Genomic DNA, 21,341 nt, shown 5'->3' with positions numbered 1-21,341 from the left:
CCCTACCAGCTCCCCATACCCACGAAAGGCACTTGGAAGCCTGGAGGAAGGGCCAGGCTGTGCCCAGGGGACTCCAGCAGTACAGGCTGACTGTCAGGCACCACCATCACCTTCTGAGCTGGGAGAACTGTCAGGAGATGAGCTGACAAAAAGCCATTAGCACCGACCAGCGTGTCTATGTCAAGGGATCTTGCCAAGCAAACCTTATTTGCTCTGAGGAAATCCAAAGAGGCCTGATAAAGGCAACTGTAACAGGACCTCTGGCCTTGAAAAGCGAAGTGGGAGGGATCCTCAGTGGGATGCGAGGGATTAGAGAGACATTTTAGCCCATGTCCAGGCAGCTCCCTGAAGGCTGCTCTGACTTCCTGTGCTGCAATGCCCTTGTCTGCCCCAGAGCTGAAAGCGTGGGGGTGGCCCGGGTCTGCCTGGGGAGATGGCCTGTCCGGGGGCAGCTCCACTGTCCGGAGAGCTGCCAGTAGCTCTGCCCTCTATCACCAGCGTTTCAATGATGCCGAGCATCCCCCACATCCTCGGGCGTCCTCAGCCTCTCTCCCCCAGCACCTTTCAGCAGCGATTCAGAGATAATTTTTGCAGCAGCGCAGAGGCCCTTCCCACCATCCTCGGCAGAGCCCCTGAGCTACAGGGGCAGCCTCTCATGCCTGGCCAGCCCTGCTTGGACCGACTTCCGTGCACACAGCAGGCAGCCAACACTTTCCCGAACATCCTTAGTGAGCAGGGAATTACTTAACCACTTCCCTTCTCGAGGAATGAGCTGCAGCACGGGACCGGAGCTGCTGTCTGCTCAGGGCCACGGTCCCACCACCATTAGTGCTGGGTCAGTGCACTGACTGGATCCAGACTGCACACCGTGGAACAATGGTGCTTCTGTTGAATTAGCCAGCCAGAGGGTCCCGGCTGCAGAGCGGGCAGATTCAGAGAGAAGCTGGAGAGTGGGCAGGCAGAGCACCTGCCAGCACAGTGCCTCCCTGCACGTTTCTAGGAACTAACCAGGAATGCGGATTTATCCCAGGTCAGCACCAGTGACACACATCCAGGGTATTTCCCACCCCAAACCAGGCAATCCTTCATGGAGTTTGAGTAATGCCAAACTTCCCTGGGTGAACTGGGGAGAACAGCTGGGGGTGTGGTCTGCAGCTGAGTGTGCCCCATGCAGCAGCACAAGGGAGACACCGTGCATGGAGCTGACAAAGGCTGGGAGCAGGAGCCCAGGGAGAAGCCGTCTGACATAGCCTAAAGAAAAGCTGGACACATTGGGTGGTTTTGAGCACCATTTTACTGAAGGGCTGGACACCTGCTAGGACTTCATAACAAAAGGTTCACTTCATTTAAGAAAAAAGACAGTCTGTTTTTTGTCCTATTCCCTTACAAAGAGTGGAATAATACTAACGCTGTCTTTTCACTAAGCAATGCCATTCCAAAATATACAACATTGAATGTGGAACAGCCCAGTTTCATATTAACATTAAATATTATTAGAACTTCAGAAACATTCTACACAAACAAATGAAATGGTAAAAAGTTCACTCAAGAACAAGATGGTCATTTGTAAAATCATCATTCGAAGTTTGTTACTCGCCCTTCTGCGGGTTGCAGTTGCTGCTTCCCAGCCATTGCTTGGGATGGCCAAACAGCAGGGAATGCCACAGCAGAGCCCATGGCACGGTCAGGAGCAGGTCAGTCACGCTGTGGTGTGGAGATGCTGGCTGGCAGAGAGCAGCACAAGCAGCCGGGCACTGCCCACTCAGAGCCCCTGTGTCACTCAGAGCAGCTGCCCTGCCTCTGCTCAGGAAATGCTACTCCTCAGGAGTGCTGCACCCAGACCCGGGAGGAGGGAGGGCATCACAGGGTGCCTTCCCCGCCATGAACAAACACCAACACTCATTCTGACCCAACCCAGGCCCAGGCAGTGCAGTGGAGCAGGGGCAGGAGGAGAGGTATTTCTGGGGGTAGCTTTGCAGGAACCTTCTCTTAAAACAGCACCATGTGCCTGACTGTGTCTGGGAATCACCAGACACTCACAGGGACTGCCTGTAGCCACAGGAACACAGGAACGGAAGGGGCTAATTAAGACAAAAAGGAGAGTCCCATATGATAATAAGGCCTTTAAGGGACTCCCTGGGGAAGGTATTTCAGAGGCCACATGAGCAGCGCCAGATTGTGAGACCTATGAAGGATGGAAATGAAGGGTTTGGGGAGGTGCCTGCTCCAAATGGACTCCTGCTCACCTGCAGCACCAGTGTCCATGTACTGCTGCCAGGCAGGGCAGGGGAAGCTCTGTGGCCAGGCAAGGATGGAGAGAAGACAGTGCTGCAGAATGCCACAGCCTTGGCTCCTCTGTTTGCACATCTTCTGCAGCAGACACAGAAGCTGCAGGCTGCTGGCTGTCCAGGTGCTGCTGGCATCTTTAGCTTTCCTTACTCCCAGCTTCTCACTTTTACACCAGACTTGCTTGGTGTTCCTAAGCAAAGGGAGGGGTTTGGCCTCAGCACCATGGCTTTGGAGGCAGCTGCTAGCCAGCCTGCAAGCTCCAGCAGTTGAAGCTACAGACAAGCTTCATTCAGGAATGACCTGGTGACAAAGGCTGGCCTGTCATGTCTTCTGGGACAAGATTCCTCCAAGGCACCTGGCACCTTCCTAACAGCACCTAGCTCCAGGCAGAACAGGCTGCAAGGAGAGGGAAACCCTACCATGGTGCTCTCTAGCAGAGTCCTGAATGTGAGGGTTCAGGAGCATCCTGCCCTGCCGTGCTCTCCACAGGTCATGCCAGCCCACCCAGTTGGCAAAGATGAGGGCTGCAGCATTGTCAGGAAGGTGCCAGACATCCCAAAACTGCTGTCTTCCCCATGGGCCACCTCAGTTCCTGTAAGGCATCCCCGTGTGAGCACAGAAACAAAAGCCAGTGCCATTTTGAAGACCGAAAAAGAAACTGTCATTTCCACACAAACCAACCAGTCTGCCTGAGCAGCTGATGCTCCACAGCTCGCCACTGACCGTGCCAACCATGGCCAAAAAAAACCCAAAGGATCCTCCCACTGAAATCTGCCTTCCTGCCTGGCAAGATGCCCAGCTCGAGTCACACTGCCCAGCTGGAGCTGAGAGACAAACCTGCTCTCCATACCCAGGGATCCCTTGAGCCATGGCCAAAGGCCCAGATCCTAGACAGGGCAGGGAACTTGGATCCAAAGGGAAAGAACTGCTGGGGTGACTGAAACCCCCACATGCTGGCCACGAACACAGCACAAGTCACAATTAAAAGGGCACAAACTCTGTGCTCAGTTCCAAAACCCAGAATGTCCCAGCCCCCCTTGCCACAGCTGGAGCCAGGGTCAAGTGCTCCTGATATCCCAAGGGGGCCTAGAGGACAGGGTGCAGAACACAAGCAGCTATGGAGCAGGACCATGAAGCCACATGCACAGCATCACCCATCTGTGCTGTTCTGCTGTCGATTCCCCTGCCATGTTCTTAGCTGGCAACTGGCTGAACTCCATGCAAGGAAGCAAGGGGGGGATCTCAGCCCACTAACCCCACCCTGTTAATATGAACTGGCCTTAGAGCTGTCCAGTGATGTGAGCACTCCAGGGAGCACACCTCTTCCACACACTGAAATACCACTCACGGGCTGCCAAGTAGGAGTAACAAAATAATCCCTTCTTATTTTGCAAAAAAAAGTGTTTAAGAAATTCTGTACAAGGATTGCTACAGCAGCTGGCTCAGGAGGAATGCAAATAGTTTAGAAGTAGCAGCAGCAGCAACACGCTACATGGCTTGCAGGGAAGAGGCTGAGGAAAAACTTCTACAACCATAAGCAGTGGCAGATGGTGAAATCTGATCACAGTGGACATGAGCTTCAGAACACTTCTACCAATTAACATTGTGATTTCAATGGTATCTGATGTCAGCTTCAGCTGCCTGCCGGACAAGCTACGCTCCCCACGGACCTTGCTGACGGACATCTGAAGCATGCAGGAAGCTCAAGGACCTTGTCTGGTGGAGAGGAAGCACAAACTGCTTCTTGGCAGCTGAATAAAAGGAGAAATGATTTCCAAAAAAATCAGTTGGAAGAACAGCCTTTTGACCGCTAGCCGAATCGTTTCTCAAAGTGACAGTGGCACAAATCCATGCATTAAAAGCATTCCTAAGAGAGTCTCCAAAGCTCTCAGCTGTCACAGTGCCCAGAACAACACAGGCCAGGTTAGGCACTTGGATGAATTCAAAGTGACTAATACAGAAACAGGTCTGAACAAGGTGCATACCACATACTCAGCAGAGACCACAGCGCTCTGGGCAATGCATTTTCATGGGCCCTGCCAGTTACTGTTGCACAGTTCCATGGAAGTGTTACTCAGCTGCCACAGAATAACACAGGATGGAAAGGACCTGTGGGGGATACCTCTAGTTAGATCAAGTCTTAGGCAGCTCTGGTTTGATCAAACCCTTAACAGCAAAGAGCAGCATCCATACTGAGCCCCCTCTGCAGCCTCATGCACTGTGCATCAGTGTTACATGCCCAGGACATCAGGACATCCTCACCTAGGCATGAGTCGAAGGATGGTGGAGCCAACCCATGCCAAACTGAGGAACCCCCTCTGCAGTTGCTGGCATTGGCACAGAGGCTCTAAAGCTCCTCTCTAACAACCTGCAATCTTTTCAGTCAAGTTCCTAAGTACCTGCAAGAGGAAGAAGAGACAACAGGAGGGCAGAGAATGGAGGTCTAGCACTGCCCTGTCACTCAGGGCCCTGTGGTCTGTTAGAGATGTGCAGCAGAGCTGACAGAGATGGAAGTGGTGATGAGCAAGTCCCTGAGCACACAGCTATGGAGTGCTCACTTCCCCGGCAGGAGTGTCAGTGACACAGAAGCTTTTCCAAAACTTGTCTCTCCCTGTGGAACAGAAAACCTTTTGCTGCTGGTCTGGGAAGGGCACAGGGCAAACTGTCATCACCAAGCATGCACAGAACTCACTTCAGTGCTGGGAAAGGCATGGCAGCACTAAGGGTGGATGCTGTGCTGGATGTGTTAAGCAACAGTAAAAGTCCTTGACTGACAGAGACTGAAGCTGTGAAAGACAAGAGGTGATGGAAAAGAAGGGGGAGGCAGACAGCAGTGCAGCTGGGGGAAGACACACAGCAATGAGGAGGGATATGGCCTGGTAAGTTGGCCTCAGGTACTCAGCTTCCTGCTCAGGCTGGAGGAAAAGCGACCTCGACCTGAATTCAACCTTGGTGAGGCACGTTGTTTTTCCCAGCGGAGGCCAAGTGCTCAGCTGGGACGTCTGTGCTGCATAAGAAGGCTCCAAAGACAGCTCTCAGTGCCCTTATAAGGGTCTGGGAACGGGGAAGCTGCTGAGCAGCCTGACACCAATACCGCAGGCAGAAGTTCATGAGCCTTCCTCGGGAAACAGCCCAAAAGAGAAACACCAGTGCAGGACTTCAAGACCTGGCATTTGAGAGCGTGGGAATAAGGAAGGTCTGAAGGAGTGGGAACAAAGCAATTTTTGGCCAATTGACAGTGATGGAGAGCCCCTGTTCATCCAGCACCAGGTCAGGACAGGGAACTCTCTGCCAGGGCATTTTAAAACACAGAAGCAGAAGAAAATATTTCCTCCTCAGCAGCCAAGCAGCGGCATTCACAGGTCAGTCTCAGACACTGCAAGTTATGACCTCTGTCAGCAACTTAAGAACCCAAGAGTGGGGTTCAGGGCTTGCAATCATAGCCTGAATCATAAAATCACAGAAGATTATCTTGTTCCAACCAGCCTGCCATGGGCAGGGACACTTTCCACTGTAACAAGTTGCTCAATGAAAGAGAACCTCCACCGTGTTCTATGTGGGTGAGAGAACCCAGATGCACTTCAGAATGCTCAACTTCCCTCTCACACTGTCATGAACCTCCTCTCTTCTCTCCATACCACAGTCTTCCTTTCTGCACTGGGGATAGACACCAACCCCTCTCATAAACCACTGAAATCCAACCAGGTGCTTGGGGGGTGGGGCTTAAATGTAAGGAGCTGAGACATCCCCTGGGGAGCTCATCCCTTCAGCCAGTGTTTACAGACATTACTAGGTCAGACAACTGGTATTTTGAGCTGGTGAGAGAATGAGTGGATTACACTAGTGCTGGAGAGATCTGAGCATACAGGAGTGCTGTACAGAACACAGACCAATGCCTCTTCCTTTCCCCAGACCACCAGTTTGTCCCTTCCAGGTGACAGCAGCAGCACTAACTGCTCCAACGAGGTGTTTCTCCTGGGATTAGTAGATCCCTCCCTGTGGAGTACAGAGCCGTGTTCCCACGTGACAGCAAGCCCCGGTGCAGGGAGGTGACAGCAGCCATCTGCAGTGGTTCTGCAGTGCCTCCTGGGGATGACTCCTTCCACACAGAACTCTCACACCTGCCACACACCTCACAACATCCCTGACGGCACGGCAAGGCTGCCACCCACCGCAACACAGTGCCCATCTCTCCTTCTACTGCTTCATCCCCACAAACCACAGAAAGCAACTCTCTACGTTTAAGTGCTGGTATACGTCCTCCCAAATTTTTTGCTTTTCTGCTTTAACTCAGGCTCAAGTATCCCACTGAGCTCTGGGACTGCAGGATGTAGCTAACACATTCAAACACATCTTTGTTGTCGTTTAACTCCAGCCAAAACCAACAGTCTTCTCTACCAGCACCTGGAATCTGCTCCTGGAACACCCAGCAACAGCCAAGCAGTTACATGGAGGGCAGGACACTATGCAATTCTTACTAACATTTCCAGCCCTTTGGCTCTAACAGTCACAGTTCATGATGCATAGCTGCACCTGGGGTATAGGAGAGCAAAGTAATGATGGGTGCTGAGGAGGAATCCTCTTTGGAGGCAAATCCCTACCATGAGTTCAAAACTTCTGCTACTCACAAAGGGAGGAGGCACCTAAAGACATCAGACAGATTTGCAGCCCTGTGACACTCCCCCACTGTTATGCAGAGGTAATACCGAAAACAGGATTAAAACTACCAGCTGGTAATTCTCCAAATTGTTTGGCATTCTGGAGACAAACAAGTGGCCACAACGCTGCTGCCTCTGAACTGCTCAAGGAAGCCCAGGACAGACTGTCACAACACTGAACCACAAAGGAATCCTGGCACCTTTCAACAAAAGCCTAGCTGAAGGGAAGAAGGAACAAAAGCTATCAAACCCAATCCCAAAGGGATGGAGGAAGTGCATCTTCCCACAGTTCCTGGGCCATATGAACATATATGGATATACAGATATATAAAGTTATAAAATTTGATCAAAATAAAACCAGTAAATGTACAGCTTGAAAAAGAGCAATATCACAGTGCATCAATGTAATGAGAAAGTCCTGTGTTCTGCCCTGCAAAAGAGCACTGCCTGCCACATTCAGGGGAGCGTGATGGGAAGTGAACTCTTAAGCCTGCTCAGCTCGATGCTGGCCAGAGTCAGCATCCCATACTCCCAAACAGTGGATTGGATTTCTGCAGTCAGTTCTGCACAGCAGTGGCAGACAGGCAGGAACAGCATGAGAGTGGGCTGCTCTGTCTGCAGGTTAGTCGGCATATTGGCACCAGAGACACAGAGTCACTCCTAAACCTCTCTGCGCTCTGGTGCCAGGCTTGTATTTACTTACTTACAAAAAACAGTGACAAAGTGAAGAAACTTAGGGAACACTATGAGAATGGGACAAAGGCTGAATTTGGATCACAGGGGACAAGTTGACCCTAAGAATCTTCTGTGCTCTCCTCCTCACTTCATCATCAGAGGAAGAGTTGCCCACCTTGATGGTCCGGAATTTCAGCAGGTTCAAAGTGCTCTGAGCCTGTCGAGTTTTCTTTCGGACAGGAATGGCATTTGATTTTTTCCTCTGTGGTGCTTCTTTTGTCTCTGTAGCTCTTCTCTTCTTTTGCCCAGTGGTCTCCTGGTAAGTGCTGCTGTCCTTCCACTCTGTTTTTCCCAACAGAGCTTCCTTATCTTTGATTTTCAAGGTCTTGGGCTGTGGTGCTGTCGTGCAGTCCTGGGACGAGCTGCCTGTGACTCTCCCATTGAGAACTCCAGAGGCCTTGCAGGCGTTGCTCTCCTGCAGCACTCCACCCTTTGGTCCCTTGAGAAGCTTTAAAGCACGGGTGGCAGAATCTGGTGCTTTCTTAACCAAACGCTTGTACCCCTTGCCTTCAGTTATTTTAGTGCTCTTGCCTGAAGAAAACTGCCTTGGTGGATTTGAAGTCTTGAGGAGTTTAAGGTCTGAGGGAGAGATCCCAAGACGCCCTTGTGTGTACTTGGACTCCAAACAGGACGTTGCAGTTTTCAGAGGCACCAGGGCTTCCAAAACCACCGACAGTCTCATAGCTGGATACACGTCAGGATACATGTTTGTAGGGAAGCCCACTGCCGCTGGCTTGGATGTGCCAGATCCTGTCTGCTTCAAGGAGCTCAAGAGGAGATTTGCAGAATCCCCTTTGGAGACTGGCTGACTGGAGACTTTCAAAGAGCTCACTGGAATGCTGGTGGGCAAGGGGGCCACTTTTGCCACTGAGTTCCTGGCTGGACTCTGAGTGGGCTCAGTGGTGCTGGCACAGCTGTGCTGTGTATTTTCTTCCGTCTGACTCGGTATGACTGCCGTGCATGAGCTATACCCATACACATCCTTACTCCTCAGAATAGTGGGCTGGTAGCCCTCCTCCTTCAGGCCTTGAATGAAGGCCACCAGCTGGGTCTCTGTGTCCGAAAGGTCCTTGGACATGGGGTTGAAGACTCGGAGGGCTTCCTCCAGCACTTTCTGTCCTGCAGAGGAAATTCTTGACCAGGAATGGACAGCTTTTTCTTCCTCATTGTTCACCGCAACATTCATGGCATTAGGCAAGCAGATGCTTCAAAAAGGTCCAAATTACTGGAAAAACAACCCTTGACACCTCAAAAGGAGAAAGAAAACAGTTAGCTTACAGCAACTGAAACTACCCAAGTTTCTAAACCGGGAACTGAAACAATCAAGCTGAGGCGTGGCTGGTTGCAAACACTGGGTCAGATTCTGGGCTCAAGCCAACACAGAAGCACCATCAAGAAAATCCTGTCACTCATTCATCTCTGAAATAAAACTAAAACATCTCTCACAAAAATATCCTCCAACCCAAACAAAGACTTCAGGAAATACCATCCAATCCACCCAAGATGAAGGACTCCAACGGTTAACCCAGCAAAATCTGCAGCTCATTTCCAGTTTGAGTTTGACCCATCCCAGTTTTGGATAACCAGATTTCATTTTCCCTGGGAAAAACTGAACCCTCATTGAACCCTTTCCCTGTGCACACATCACGAGCAGCACCATCGATCCATCTCAACCCTTAGAAATGTCTAAGCACTTCAACTGCATCCCAGCACTACCTTCAATTTCTCAGCTTAACTGATACTGCTCAAAAATTGATTCTGAGTCCCTGCCAAAGCTGCAGCTCCCTCCTGGAGACCTGGCAGCAGGGTTGGAGGCTGTTCCAGTTGTGCTTCATTGATGCTGAATGCTGTGGCAAGGCAGCACTGCTCCTTGCTGTTCCCTTGTTTGAACAACAGTCCACAACTTGCTGTCACAGCAAACTGGTGTTGATCCAAGGACTCTTGCTGCCAAGTGAGGAGGAAGCAGGAAATTCAAGCAGGGCGGTATGAAGGAAACACACATCACCAGGGCCAAGTGCACAAAGGCCTGAGGGACAACACTGGGATCACACTCGGGGCACTGCGCAGCTGCCTGCCCGGCATAAAAGCATCAATTATTGCTTTCAATAAAAAATAGGCACTAAAGGGCAGCCCAGGGAGGACTTGAAGGGCAATCCAGGCTGTACTTTGGGATGTACCCAGTACTCTGATCCTGGTGGCCTCACAGCTCCACAGCTGGATGCTAGACTGACAAGGCATAAAATCTTTAGCTTTATTGATACCTCTCGAAATAATAATGAGGATTCAGTTAAAAACCCTGATCAGGGAAATGCAGGAGGTTTCAGAGACAGTTCTGGAGAGGGCAGTGCACAAGCAAGAAAGCTGTGATGGAGAAGTTAACTCCTGAGCAGACAGAACAAGGAACTACTCAAGTCCCATGTTCCCCCAGAACTCTGGTCTCACCACAGCACAGGAGCAGAGCCCGTGCTGCCGCCAGCTGCACAATCAGGGAAGAGACACAAGCCAAGAGCAGCCACAGAAGGGAAAGCACAGGTCAGTGGGGGAGTAAGAACCTCCACATGACAGACTAATCTCAGTCAAGTGCTCTACAGACGTCATGGCCAAAGAGGGATTTGGAGGAGGATAATGCAGTTGTTCAGAGGCAGGCGGGGGATCTCCCACGAAGGAGGGGAGGCAGGCAGGGAAGTGATCCCACAGAGCCCCAGCTAGCGTCACCAGCCAGCAGGGAGTCACCACCTCCTCAGTGACCAAGCAGCACCAGGCACAGGAAAGCCAGAGAGGGTGTAATGTTAATTTTGATCTGGTAGTGAGGCACAGATCAACGAAGATGCACAAGTAACAACACTTGCTTAATGGACTGCAAAATGGATCATCTTCAGGCTGCAGTAAGCCTTGGAGAAGGGACATTTGAAGGGGTGTTCTGGCTGTGACACTTCATAGGAATAGGACTTTGCAACATCCATCCACTTGGTCCTATTCGGTGCAGTGCCAGCTGTACTGGAGGAAAGCCAGCCACGAGCAGACGCACCCCCGGACACTCTGTCCTCCCAATAGCAGGTTCCCTCATGTGACACACTGCTCGGGGCCGGGCTCTACGGGAACGCAGCGCTCCCGGCACGGTGCATGCTCGCTCGGGTTCAGAGGCCCGGCTGTCCGAGCAGGGAAAGGGCTCTCCAGGTGCACCGCAGGGGAAAGCGGCTGCCGGCAGGGCCGGGACGCAGGGCTGGGGCAGCCTGTAGGGCTGGTGCGCAGTCCCAAGGAGGGCTCGACGGGGTGGCCAGGTCCTGCTCAGCCACACCTTCTGACCCCCCTTCGGCGACGGGGATGCCCGTTCCCGAGCGCCCGCCGCGCGCTCCCGCTGCACCCTCCCCAAGGCTCGACCCGCCGGCCGGAGGGACCCGGGCAGGGCAGGCCGCCTGGGCCGGCCCCTCCCTGCAGGGCTACGGGAGGTGATTGGTGCAGACAGGGGGTGCGGCACCCGCGCTCGGCCCGCGCCGGCTCCCGGGACCGGAGGGGCGGGGGCCGGGGCGGGACCCTCAGCTCCGCGGCTCCGCCTCCAGCGCCCCGAGGCCGCCCTAGCGGGCGGTTCGGCAGCGCCCTCGCCCGGGAGTCGGCGTGGGACCCGGGCCCGCCGGTCCCAACCTACCGGCTGCCGCTAGACACGCGCCCGCCGCTGCGCCGCACCCGCCGCTCCAACATGGCCGCCCGCGGGGCGCCGGAAGCGTCACCCGCTTCCGCTTCCGGTCCGGGGCCGCGGGCCGCGGTCACACCCACAGCCACGGAGCACATTCGGTCCCGCCCCGCCCCGCCCCCGCGGTGTCCACGGCAACGGCGCGCGGGCCGCCCCCGGGCCGGCAGGGGGCGCCGCGGGCGGAAGCGGCGCGGGCGGAAGCGGCGCCGTCACCAGGTAACGGGGTCGGTGTCGGGGCGATGAGCAGCGGGGCCGGGAGGCGGCGGCGCCTGGTTCTGCACGTGGACCTCAACAACACCGTGGTGGTGGCGGACACGGTGACGGGGCAGGCCCCGCGAGCGGCGCTCAACACCTTTCTCAGCACCGTCACCTGGGGCCGCGCCGGGGCTGCCGGTGAGCGCCGGGGCAGGGGGTACGGTGACCCGGTGTGGCGGTGCGGAGGCTGAGCGCGTTCCTCTCTTCTAGGCGAGTGGGAGTGGGTGAGCGACTGCCCGTCCCTGCGCCCGCCGTGCCCCGGCGCCCTCAGCTACTACAGCCGCCACGGCCGGGACCCCGCCTTCACCGAGAACGGCCCGGGCCGCCGCTTCCGCGACCTCCACGCCCGCCACCTGCGGCTGCTGGAGTGGCCGGGCCGGCCGCAGGACGCCTTGTCGGTGCCGGGGGAGCCCGGCAAACGCTACCACCTGATCCTGCCCTCCTTCTTCCGTCTCCTGGACACGCTGCACCGTGATGGCAGGGCCTTCGCTGTTGTCTTCAGGACCTTCGGCACCGACCTGCCCCGCGCCCTGCGGGCCGTCAGCAGCGCTCTGGACGGGCAGCACCCCCAGTTCCCTGCCCTGCGGGACGTGGCGGTGAGTGGCGTCCTGAGGGTCCGTCGTGATGGGGAGGGGCAGCGGAATGGTCCCACGGAGCCCCCCCCACGTCATACTGCTCTGCAACTGCTTGGCCAGACTGCTTTTAAAAGCGTTGAGTTTTCTGAATGAAGCTGATAGCTGTGGGAAAGCGTGTGCGTGCAGATCCTATGTGGAAGGGGATGCTCTTGGGGTATCCCATGTTGGTCAGAGCATGCCGAGGAGGGGCTGCTGCCGCAGAGAAGGACTCCCTCGCCCAGAAACAATTGCAGCTGCACTCTCCTCTCAGTGGCAGCACACTTGGCAGGAGTGCTGGGAATGAGCTTTAGGAGATGCTTTAGTTATTCTTTGGAGTGTTTTCAGGTAGCAGAGATGGAAAAGGGGGCAATGTGCAGCTAGGAGGTCATTCCTTTCCATCCCTGGGGAGGGGATGATTTTTAGTTGGATGCATTCCATGCCTCCCCTTGTCATCTTCCCAGCACCATCCTCCCACAGTGTGCTGGTGAGGAGTCTCCACCCTGCTGCTTGGTGTCTCTGCCAGTGCGTGAAACAACCTGTCTGCTTTGGAAAACTTTTCCTTCCCCATTTTCTGTGGTCCTGCAGCTCCCTGTGGACCTTACTCCTGGCCAGATACGCTGCAGCAAGCGAGAGGTGGTGCTAACAAGGGGAGCAGAGCGTCTGGCCACCCGTGAAGACAGAAGAAAGCTTTACAACTACTTCAGCTCCTTTGAGGGAATTGGAGGCTTTCAAGACCACTTTGACTGGTGAGAAAGAGGGCATTGAGGAAGTGGATTGGGCATTATCTTCTTTCCTGTGATTCTCTTAGTTTCTGGGATAGCTCCTAGTTTTGAAGCCTTTATATTGTTGAGGTTCCTATCACTTAGGCACTCCCCATTTTGCCTCTGGGCAGCCTGATGGGACTCACACCTTTTGTAAGGTCCCCATCCCCTGGTGTACTTCCTTTTCTCCAAAGACCCCCTGATTTGTCACCTTGATATAAAAGCCCACTTCCTACAAGGCCATGGGCAGCAGGACAGGACATTCTCCATCCTGCTTCACTGGCTCAGAGGGTGCCCTGGGCCTGCAATACATCTGCTATTACCCAGGAGCTGTCACCTCTCCCTCCCCTGACTCTTCCTTCTCCCACTTATTGTTTCAGGTGGGCCAAAAATCAGTTCTCTTCCCAGGGTGGGAAGCCCCTGTGGATAGACCCCCATGATCCTGACATTCACCACATCTTCATTGATGACAACATCCGGCTGGACGATGGAGACACCATTGTTCACCCCCAGGTGGGTGGCTGAATGTCCCTCTGGCACCAGCAGCCTGCACTAGAGGTGTCCCTGGCAAGGTCAGACATGTTTTGTCCCCTTTGCATGAGGCTGCAAAGAGGAGTCAGGGCACAGCCCTGGTGTCACTGCATCCTGTGCTACAAATGTCGGTGGTAGTGATGCATGGAGGAGGCGAGATCAGACATCAGCAAATGCACAGCAAGTGCTGGCTGCCTCTGCTCCCCACTGAGTCAGCCCTGTGCCTGGAGACAGCAGCAGTGATATCAGGGCTGCCAGCCCTGGCTGTCACCCATCTGAATGAAAGGGTAGTGTTTGTGGGGAGCACACTTGGGAAACAGAATGTTTATGCAGACAGAACTGTGCCTTGCCATTGGACAGCTGTCAATGCTCAAACAAGAGCTGCATGGGTGATCCTCAACCTCTGATTGTTTCCATCCATATGGAGACAGTGCAGGGAGGAAAACGTGGTAGCCAGTGAATTGTCTGCAGTGTTTGCCAGGCAGCCCGGGAATGGCAAGGGGTGGTATGCTCTTTGGATATTCCCTTCCATACAAGCTCTCTCAGTTGAAACATTTGTAGCTGGTGGCAGGAATTGTTACTGCCTGGACAGAGCTGTCAGAAGTAGGCTTTGGTCTGTGGCATGCCTGGTTGAGGGGAGCCTCTGCAATGGCTGCTGCATTCAGATCTGTAGCAGCTGGAGCATGGCTCACACAGCTCCACTTGCTGCATTTCAGCCTCAGGCTGTTTAGCTGATCAAGGAGTTCTTCCTTTGGCATTGGTAGCCTGTGCAGCTGGTCAGTCAGGCTGCTCTGCTAATATTGTGGCAGCAGTGCAGCCAGCCCTGGGGCTGCTCCCATGCTGGATCACACAGGTTTATGGTAGCAGCACCCCTCATGGCAGCCTGGGCAGCAGCCAAGCATCTTCCCAGCAGGGCTCATTGTCTCTGCTAGGACCTTGCTGTCCTGCAGCTAGGATCAGTAGGTGGAACCCTCCTTGCGTCACCAGCTCTGCAGGGCTGTCCCCATGTCAGTGATGGTGACAGAGCAGCACTAGGAGTGGAACAGATTGCCAGGTGGCTTTAAACAGGCCGTAGTGACGATCAGAAGGTGAAGTCCCTGTTCCATCCTGTGGTAGCTAAAGGAAGAGTTGTTGGCAGAGGTTTTCCTGGAGTCATTTGCTCCACAGAGCCCTTTTCTTCCAGCTGCATGGTGTGGCCTGTTTCCTTAAGGGAGCACCAGGCACGTGTGACATGCTGGTTCAGAGTCAAAGGCACTTTCTGGGAGAGGGGAAAGTCAAAGAAACTTCACCTTCTGCTGTTGCAGTGGAGATAGGATCACCCTGCCCTCTGCTCCTGACACACAGCCAGCATGGAGGTGCCTGTCTGAGAGGAGGGGAGAGTGCACCACAGGGCATGTACATTGCTGCCAGGCTCTGCTCTCCCTGCAGGTATTCTCAGAACAGGGCAGCAGCAGTCCCAGGAGTGTGCCCACCTCAGAGCTGTACAACATTTGTCTGGTCCAAACCAATCTGCTGGAGGCCATTGCTGATGAGGACTATTTCCTACGCTGTGTGAGGAGGTGCGAGGAGAACTACGACCGCTACCTGGCCTGCGTGGAGAAGGACACCCCAAGCTAGCAGTGGGATGGACAGTGACACCACCTCCTGGGACTGAGTGGCTCCAGACTGGGACACCACCTGCTTCCTGCATGCAGGCAAAGTCCCAGGCAGGCTCCTGCTTCAAGCTGTTACGTCTCCAATGTGCAATATGGGCGTTCAGTCCTATCAGGAGCTTCCATGAGCAAACACAAGTGTCCTGGGAGGTTGTGTGATGGGATTCTTGGAGGAAATGGTTTTCCATCCTTTGGCAGTATTGCCTGTCATGCCCACTTCTGTTTGAGGACTGGGGCTCAGTGTCCCCCTGCAGTCGCCAGGCAGGTCCCTTCCACCATACTGTGATGCAGGCAGCCTCGCAGTATTCACACCTCCCTTCCCGCTCCTGCAATGATGTCTGGTGCAGAGCAGGTACCAGGATGACTGCAGTGTTATCAGCTACATCCTCAGGTGGCATTTGTGGTGTAGTGTTCTGGGTGGATGTCTTGTCACTTCTGTCTGTTTTTAAAGCAAACCTTTTTAGCTCATTTCTGTGTGAGTTTCCTGCCTGCCCTTGGCTCTGCCTGTACTGGTGGGTGGGAAGTGCCTTTCCCAGCGTGTTCATTTGCCTGGCTCAGCCAAGTGGGGACAAAAGTGTTGGTGGAGGTTTTGAGACCCATGTGCACATTTCCTGATGCTGCTGAGAGACCCCAGCAAGGTCGTGCTCAGAATAGGTCTGAGCTCATATTCTATCTACAGTGGTGACAGGATAGGGGTCCTCTCCAGGGTTAGACGGTGGGTTCCCGACTCCTTGAGCCTGGCACCGTGTGCCTCTGGCACCGGCAGCGTGCAGCACGGGAGGGCAGAGCCAGGGTCTCTCCAGCCGCTCTCCCTGCGATGGTTCCTTCCCGGCAAGGTGAACGCGGCAGAGGCACGGCGGGCCGGTGGCACCGGGAGGGCCGGGCGGAGGGGAGCGAGGCACGGCAGGGGGGCCGGGGCGGACGCGGCGCCGCCCCCACCGGCAGCGGGCGGGCTCGGGGCGGGCAGAGGCGCGGAGCAGCGGGGAGAGCGGCGGAGCGGGCGGAAAGGTGAGCGCGATTCTGGTCCCGGTGCCGTTCCTGGTCTCGGTCCGGGTGGCAGGGCGGCGCGGAGCGGGTTGTCCGGGCATGGTGGAGCGGCCGTCCGGGGCTGCGGGCGGCAGTCCGGGGAGCGCCGGGGCGCGGGCATTGCAGCGGGAGCCGGAGGGACGCCGGTGCCTGCAAGCTGTGGGCGGGAGCCCTGTGGGTGCGGGCTGCGGGGCAGTGCGCCGGAGCCCCGCGGGTTGCGGGCTGCGGACTGCGGGCGGGAGTGGGGGCAGCGCCGCGGGTGAGGACGGTGCTCCGAGAGCAGGAACCTGGCGGGGTCTGGATTGTGAACAGGGACCCTCTGGGGAGTACGGACCCGGGGGATGTGGGTAGAGAGCCCCGGACGCACCAGAGTCCCAGTGAGTGCGGGCTGTGTACCAGTAGCACCGGGTAGTGGGAGCCCAGGGTGCGGGAACCTCGGGAAGCGAGAGCGCTGGTACGTGCGGGCAGAGAGCCCCAGGGAGTGGGAGCCCGTAGGGTCGGGCAGGCAGCCTGGGGCGCAGTCAGGAGCCCGGAGGGGTTGGGCACGCAGCCCCGGGGTGCAGCGCGGAGCCCCGCGGAGCAAGAACTGTCGCACCGCCAAGGGGAGCTGGCTAGCTGGGGCTGGGGGGAGCGGTGGGTGCTTGGGGTCCGACTCGGATGCTCTCCCCGCAGGAGGCCGTGCGCCGGACCAGTGCCGAGCCGGGCCGGATGGGCGACAAGGCAGGGCCGGAGCCCGGGGACCCCCGGGCCGGCTGAGCTGGCCCATGGCGGCGGGCGCGGGCGCCTTCGCGTGGGCCACCTTCCCCGCCATGCCCACGCGGCGCGTGTACTGCAGCGCCGCGCACCGCGAAGGGCAGCTCTTCGTGCTGGGCGGCTGCGGGAGCGGCGGGCGAGCCCTGGGAACTGCTGAGGTGCTCGACCTCCCAGCCCAGCGCTGGACCACGCTCCCACCACTGCCCACGCCGCGGGCTGGCGCTGCCGCTCTCGCCCTGGGCAAGCAAATCTTGGTGGTGGGCGGTGTGGATGCGGCACAAAGCCCCCTCGCCTCCGTTGAGGTCTACCACGTGGATGAGGGCAAGTGGGAGAAGAAGGCAGCGTTGGCTCAGCCCTCCATGGGCATCTCAGCTGTGCAGAGAGGTGAGGGATAGTAACATGTTGTGATTCTTACCCAAAGTTTGCTGAGCATCCTTGGAGTCTTGACACAACGCAGCATGCCAGGAGGAAGGGTTGGTCCCTGTATGTGGTGCCCATATCTGCTCCCTGGACAGGGATGCTGTGGCATGGACCAGGCTGCAATGTGGTGGGCAGGGCAGAGATGTCAGGACAGTGATGGGAATGGGCAGGGGTGCCGGCCGCACTGGAAGCAAGAGCAGGATTTGGCAGTATGGCTGTGTTGCCATGGTGTCTCCAGGGAGATGATACTGCTGAGAATAATTAGAGAGGATGGCCTTGTGCTCTTCTCTTCTCGGATTGATGGGATGGGATGGAAAAGGGGGTGAGAGCGTCCCAGGGCAGTCAGGGCATTGCAGGCTCAGGCCTGGCTGTACTTATTGTCCCCCGGCTGCCCTGGAGCAGTGTCTGGCTGTGGGGCTTGGCAGTACTTGTGCTGCCTGCTGTGGTGAGCAGGGGGACTGCCAGCCCTTCAGTGCTGCCCACAGACCCCCCTGACTCTCTGCTGCCTCTTTTACAGATGGAGCTGTCTATGCACTGGGGGGAATGGGTGCGGACACCTCTCCACAGGCACTGGTCCGTGTCTATGAGCCGGCAAAGGACCACTGGCAGCCCCTTCCCTCCATGCCCACCCCATGTTATGGAGCTTCTGCCTTCCTGCAGGGAAACAAGATCTTCGTCCTGGGTAGGTGCTGCTGGGGCAAAGTGATCATCCGCTGTGCCTCTATCCTCTCCTTCCTCCGTTCCCAGGCCAGAGAATGACCTGGTGCACCCCAGGATGGCTGCCCAGCACTGCAGCCAGTGGGCCCCATCCTGCTTGTTGAGCACACCAGTAGTGCCAACTTGGGGCACTGGCAACTATGTATCCTCTGTGCTTAGGAGGCCGACAAGGCAAGCTGCCTGTCACTGCCTTCGAGGCCTTTGACCTGGAGACAAGGAGCTGGACACGCTACCCCAGCGTGCCCAGCCGCCGCGCCTTCGCTGCCTGCGCCATGGCTGATGGGGTTGTCTTCAGCCTGGGAGGGCTGCAGCAACCAGGACCCCACAACTTCTATTCCCGTCCCCATTTTGTCAACACCGTGGAGATGTTTGATCCTGTGCAGGGTGAGCTCCATGTCTCTGGGTGAGGTGGAAGCATCTTGTGTGGGTCCAGGATGACTCTGTGGGTTGGTGAGGGGTGTTTGTGCCTGAGGGACATGATTACCTGGGCTCTGAACATCAGCCCCTTGCACCCAGGTGAATCCTCCCCTGTGCTCCCTGGTGCCATGGAGTGATTAACCTGGGGGTGTCCTAGCCTTGGTCTGTAGAGGGGAAACCCCAGCAGATGATGCTTACTCCCTCTCATACCCAGGTGTGTGGAGAAAACCAAGCCGCACCATCCGTATGAAAGAGAAGAGAGCCGACTTTGTGGCTGGATGCCTGGGAGGAAGAGTGGTGGCCATGGGTGGCCTCGGTAATGCTGGGGGTAGGCGTGTGGCCATGTTCCCATCCCCATTCTTTGTGGTACACCAGTGATCTGCATGGCAGTAGGAAGGTTGGCTGTGCAAAGCCAGAGGGTTACTGCACCACTGTCTGCAGCAACATCTCTCTATGTCCTCACAAATGCTGGGGAGACCCTACTGCCCTGTCCCACAGGCTGAGCCACTATGCTCCTTGCCCCTTTCACCCCCCAGTCAGGCGTTTCCCAGTTCATGTGCAGCACGCTGGGCTCACACGGCCCGTGGTGGCTCAGCTCGGCTGTGCAGGGTTGCAGCATTCCTCTCCCAAGGGAGCTGGGGAAAGGTTAGTGCTGTCACTCAGCAGAGGGGATACAGCAGGAAGGGCTGCCTGGGGAGCCTGGTGCCAGCCACAGCACCCCCAGCCCTGCAGTGAGGGTTTCCAGACTCCCAAGGTCGTTGTGGGAGTAAGGAATGGTGCTGACTGCATCCCTGCAGTGTGGCATTTCTCCTGAATCCTGCCGCAGCTGGAGCTGCCCTCCCTTATCCCTGCAGAGTGCTGGCACGGGGAGGGGGAGCGGGGTGAGGAATGACAGGGGGGCAGAGCTAGCAGGTGTGGCATTAGTGCCAGCCACCATCCCTATGGGGACTCTGTTAATCCACATGTGCCCCCACTAATTGCCCCTGGGACCTCAAAGCCTGTGCAGCTCAGGGCTCCTGTGAGGCATCAAAGGGATGTGGAGGGGGAAAGGCAGAGCCTGGAGTGGGGGGCAGGGAGCTGCACGGGGGCTGATGTCGTTCTGTCTTCCACAGGGAACCAGTCCTGCCCATTGAACTCAGTGGAAGGGTTCAGCCTCTCGCAGAAAAAGTGGGAGCCACTACCCCCCATGCCTACTGGCCGCTGTTCCTGCTCCAGCTGCCCAACGCCCAGCCTGCTCTTCGTCATTGGCGGTGTGGCTCAGGGTCCCAGTGGCGCTGTCGAGGCTCTGTGCTTGCGTGACGTGCCCTGAGTAGGACCCCAGGGACCAGCCCTGGCCAAGCACCAAGTGCCTGAAGACGGGGACAGGGTGTGTGAGCACCCATGTGCTCACCCAAGGTGACCTGGCTCCAGGAAACCTCTGTCCCATGATGCCAGGCACCAAGACAGCTGCGGTTTTGGGAATTTCCAGCTCCTGCAGTGCTGTGGCAATGAAGCCCAGGGCAAACTCCTGCCTGGTGGGATGGCCATCGCCAGCAGTGTGGAGGGAGCAGCGGTGGCAGGACTGGCGCTGGCCTCACTGCCCTGTCCGGCCCCATCTGTGCCACGGCGTATCCGTGCCGTGTGTGTAGCAGTGAGTGCTGTGTCGTCGTAGACCCAGTCGATGTCTCATGTAGCACAGAGGTGCCCTGTAGCTCAGTGCCTGGGAGGTGATGTAGCACCTCAAATAAATGAAACATGTGGAATTTTATCCCTCTGGAGTCATGTTGTCTCTGATTATCCTACTCCAGGCAGACATATGCCACAGCCTTTCAGGAAAATCCCTCCCAAGGCAGAGTTCAGTGACCCCATACTGTGGAGCAGGGGTAATTCTTGTTTTCCATCCAGGTTGAGTGAGGACATCCAGGGTGAGTGGAGCAATGTGATGTAGAGATCCAGTCCCTGTTTGGAGAGGAGGAGCTAAGCAGCGGCTGTCCTGCCTTGACACAGCCTTATTTCTGCTTGGCCTCTTGTGGGTGAAGAGGCTGTGGGGAGTGAAGGCAGCAGCAGGAGAGGGACTTTTTTGAATGGAGCCAGCATGTGAGAGAGGCAGGGAATGTTGAATGCTGCCAGGATACTGAGAAGAAATAAGAGATGCCTGATGTCAGGGTTTGTGGGCCCTATCCAGCACCATAGCCCCATCTCAAAGGATGGACCATGGCTGGTGTGGGGGAGAGCTGGGTACAGCTGAGTCCAGCTTCTGTAGGCAGGAGCACTGCAATCCTGCTTACTGGCAACCAGGAGGGGAATGTAAGCTCCGTACTGGTGGTGTCTGTGGGTGGTGTTTAGGTGTGCACTATAAAATCAAGGGGGGGTGACACTTGAATTACTCAGTGCTATGGGCTCACCTGAGCCTTGCTGCTCTTGGCTCCACAAAGAGACCCATACCTAAAGCAGAAAGCAGATGAGGGATTTGATCCTTCAGTGGTACATTAGAAAGATCTCACAAGTCCAGGTAAATATCAAGTACATAGGCCTGACCTTTCAGAGAAGACAGCCAGCTTGAGCCTCGTGTTGGCCACAAGGCTGTAGAGAGGAGACTGAATCCCATCAGAGTGAAGCAACATCTGACATGCCGCTGGGGCAGGCTGTGCCATGTCCTGGGGGCATCACAGCATGGGAAAAGTCAGAAATTATGAAGAGCATTCAGAAGATATTTTCGTGTTGCTGCTCCATTGCCTCTGGTGCTTACCTGACACAGTGATTGCAGGGTCTGTCCTGATGCACTGCACGACTGTTTGCCTGTGATTTGGGAGGAACAGCTTGGGATACCTAGGCTGTTGGTA

General features: G+C 56.1%; 3 protein-coding genes across 6 annotated transcripts; 2 read left to right on the top strand and 1 right to left on the bottom strand.

The window, feature by feature from the left end:
* Positions 1-1,276: 1,276 nt before the first annotated feature.
* On the bottom strand, positions 1,277-11,466 carry CCDC71 (coiled-coil domain containing 71). Of its 2 annotated transcripts, none has more exons than XM_079317142.1 (2): positions 11,329-11,466; positions 1,277-8,929 (listed from the first exon to the last, which is right to left on the bottom strand). In XM_079317142.1, exon 2 carries the CDS (start codon positions 8,866-8,868, stop codon positions 7,681-7,683), a length of 1,188 nt encoding a protein of 395 aa, XP_079173268.1. In that variant the 5' UTR covers positions 8,869-8,929; positions 11,329-11,466; the 3' UTR covers positions 1,277-7,680. The 2 variants fall into 2 exon arrangements, with proteins under 2 accessions (XP_079173268.1, XP_079173269.1); XM_079317143.1 differs by lacking the exon at positions 11,329-11,466 and adding an exon at positions 9,399-11,314.
* LOC306807495 (uncharacterized protein) lies at positions 11,335-15,654 on the top strand. The gene is made up of 5 exons (XM_079317157.1): positions 11,335-11,766; positions 11,839-12,224; positions 12,828-12,988; positions 13,384-13,516; positions 14,963-15,654. Exons 1-5 carry the CDS (start codon positions 11,613-11,615, stop codon positions 15,149-15,151), a joined length of 1,023 nt encoding a protein of 340 aa, XP_079173283.1. The 5' UTR covers positions 11,335-11,612; the 3' UTR covers positions 15,152-15,654.
* Positions 15,655-16,127: 473 nt separating this feature from the next.
* KLHDC8B (kelch domain containing 8B) lies at positions 16,128-20,286 on the top strand. 3 transcript variants are annotated; one of them, XM_079317125.1, is made up of 6 exons: positions 16,128-16,194; positions 16,885-17,349; positions 17,903-18,067; positions 18,262-18,486; positions 18,734-18,835; positions 19,632-20,286. In XM_079317125.1, exons 2-6 carry the CDS (start codon positions 16,977-16,979, stop codon positions 19,826-19,828), a joined length of 1,062 nt encoding a protein of 353 aa, XP_079173251.1. In that variant the 5' UTR covers positions 16,128-16,194; positions 16,885-16,976; the 3' UTR covers positions 19,829-20,286. The 3 variants fall into 3 exon arrangements, with proteins under 3 accessions (XP_079173251.1, XP_079173252.1, XP_079173253.1); XM_079317126.1 differs by lacking the exon at positions 16,128-16,194 and adding an exon at positions 16,223-16,507; XM_079317127.1 differs by lacking the exon at positions 16,128-16,194 and adding an exon at positions 16,223-16,589.
* Positions 20,287-21,341: the final 1,055 nt, after the last annotated feature.

This window comes from Erithacus rubecula (genome assembly GCF_903797595.1).
Source record: "Erithacus rubecula genome assembly, chromosome: 13".
NCBI lineage: Eukaryota > Metazoa > Chordata > Aves > Passeriformes > Muscicapidae > Erithacus > Erithacus rubecula.
The sequence above is the reverse complement of the archived record's forward strand: the minus strand, read 5'-3'. Positions and strand labels throughout refer to the sequence as shown.

What these genes read in the sequence shown, in the direction of transcription:
- CCDC71 (XM_079317142.1), bottom strand. Translation starts at nt 8,868, where the DNA reads ATGAATGTTGCGGTGAACAATGAGGAAGAAAAAGCTGTCCATTCCTGG.
- LOC306807495 (XM_079317157.1), top strand. Translation starts at nt 11,613, where the DNA reads ATGAGCAGCGGGGCCGGGAGGCGGCGGCGCCTGGTTCTGCACGTGGAC. An exon ending in CTGCCCTGCGGGACGTGGCG is followed by an intron (nt 12,225 to 12,827) that starts GTGAGTGGCGTC and finishes GTGGTCCTGCAG; the next exon opens with CTCCCTGTGGACCTTACTCC. An exon ending in TTTCAAGACCACTTTGACTG is followed by an intron (nt 12,989 to 13,383) that starts GTGAGAAAGAGG and finishes TTATTGTTTCAG; the next exon opens with GTGGGCCAAAAATCAGTTCT.
- KLHDC8B (XM_079317126.1), top strand. Translation starts at nt 16,273, where the DNA reads ATGGTGGAGCGGCCGTCCGGGGCTGCGGGCGGCAGTCCGGGGAGCGCC. An exon ending in GAGAGCAGGAACCTGGCGGG is followed by an intron (nt 16,508 to 16,884) that starts GTCTGGATTGTG and finishes CTCTCCCCGCAG; the next exon opens with GAGGCCGTGCGCCGGACCAG. An exon ending in GGTGGCCATGGGTGGCCTCG is followed by an intron (nt 18,836 to 19,631) that starts GTAATGCTGGGG and finishes TGTCTTCCACAG; the next exon opens with GGAACCAGTCCTGCCCATTG.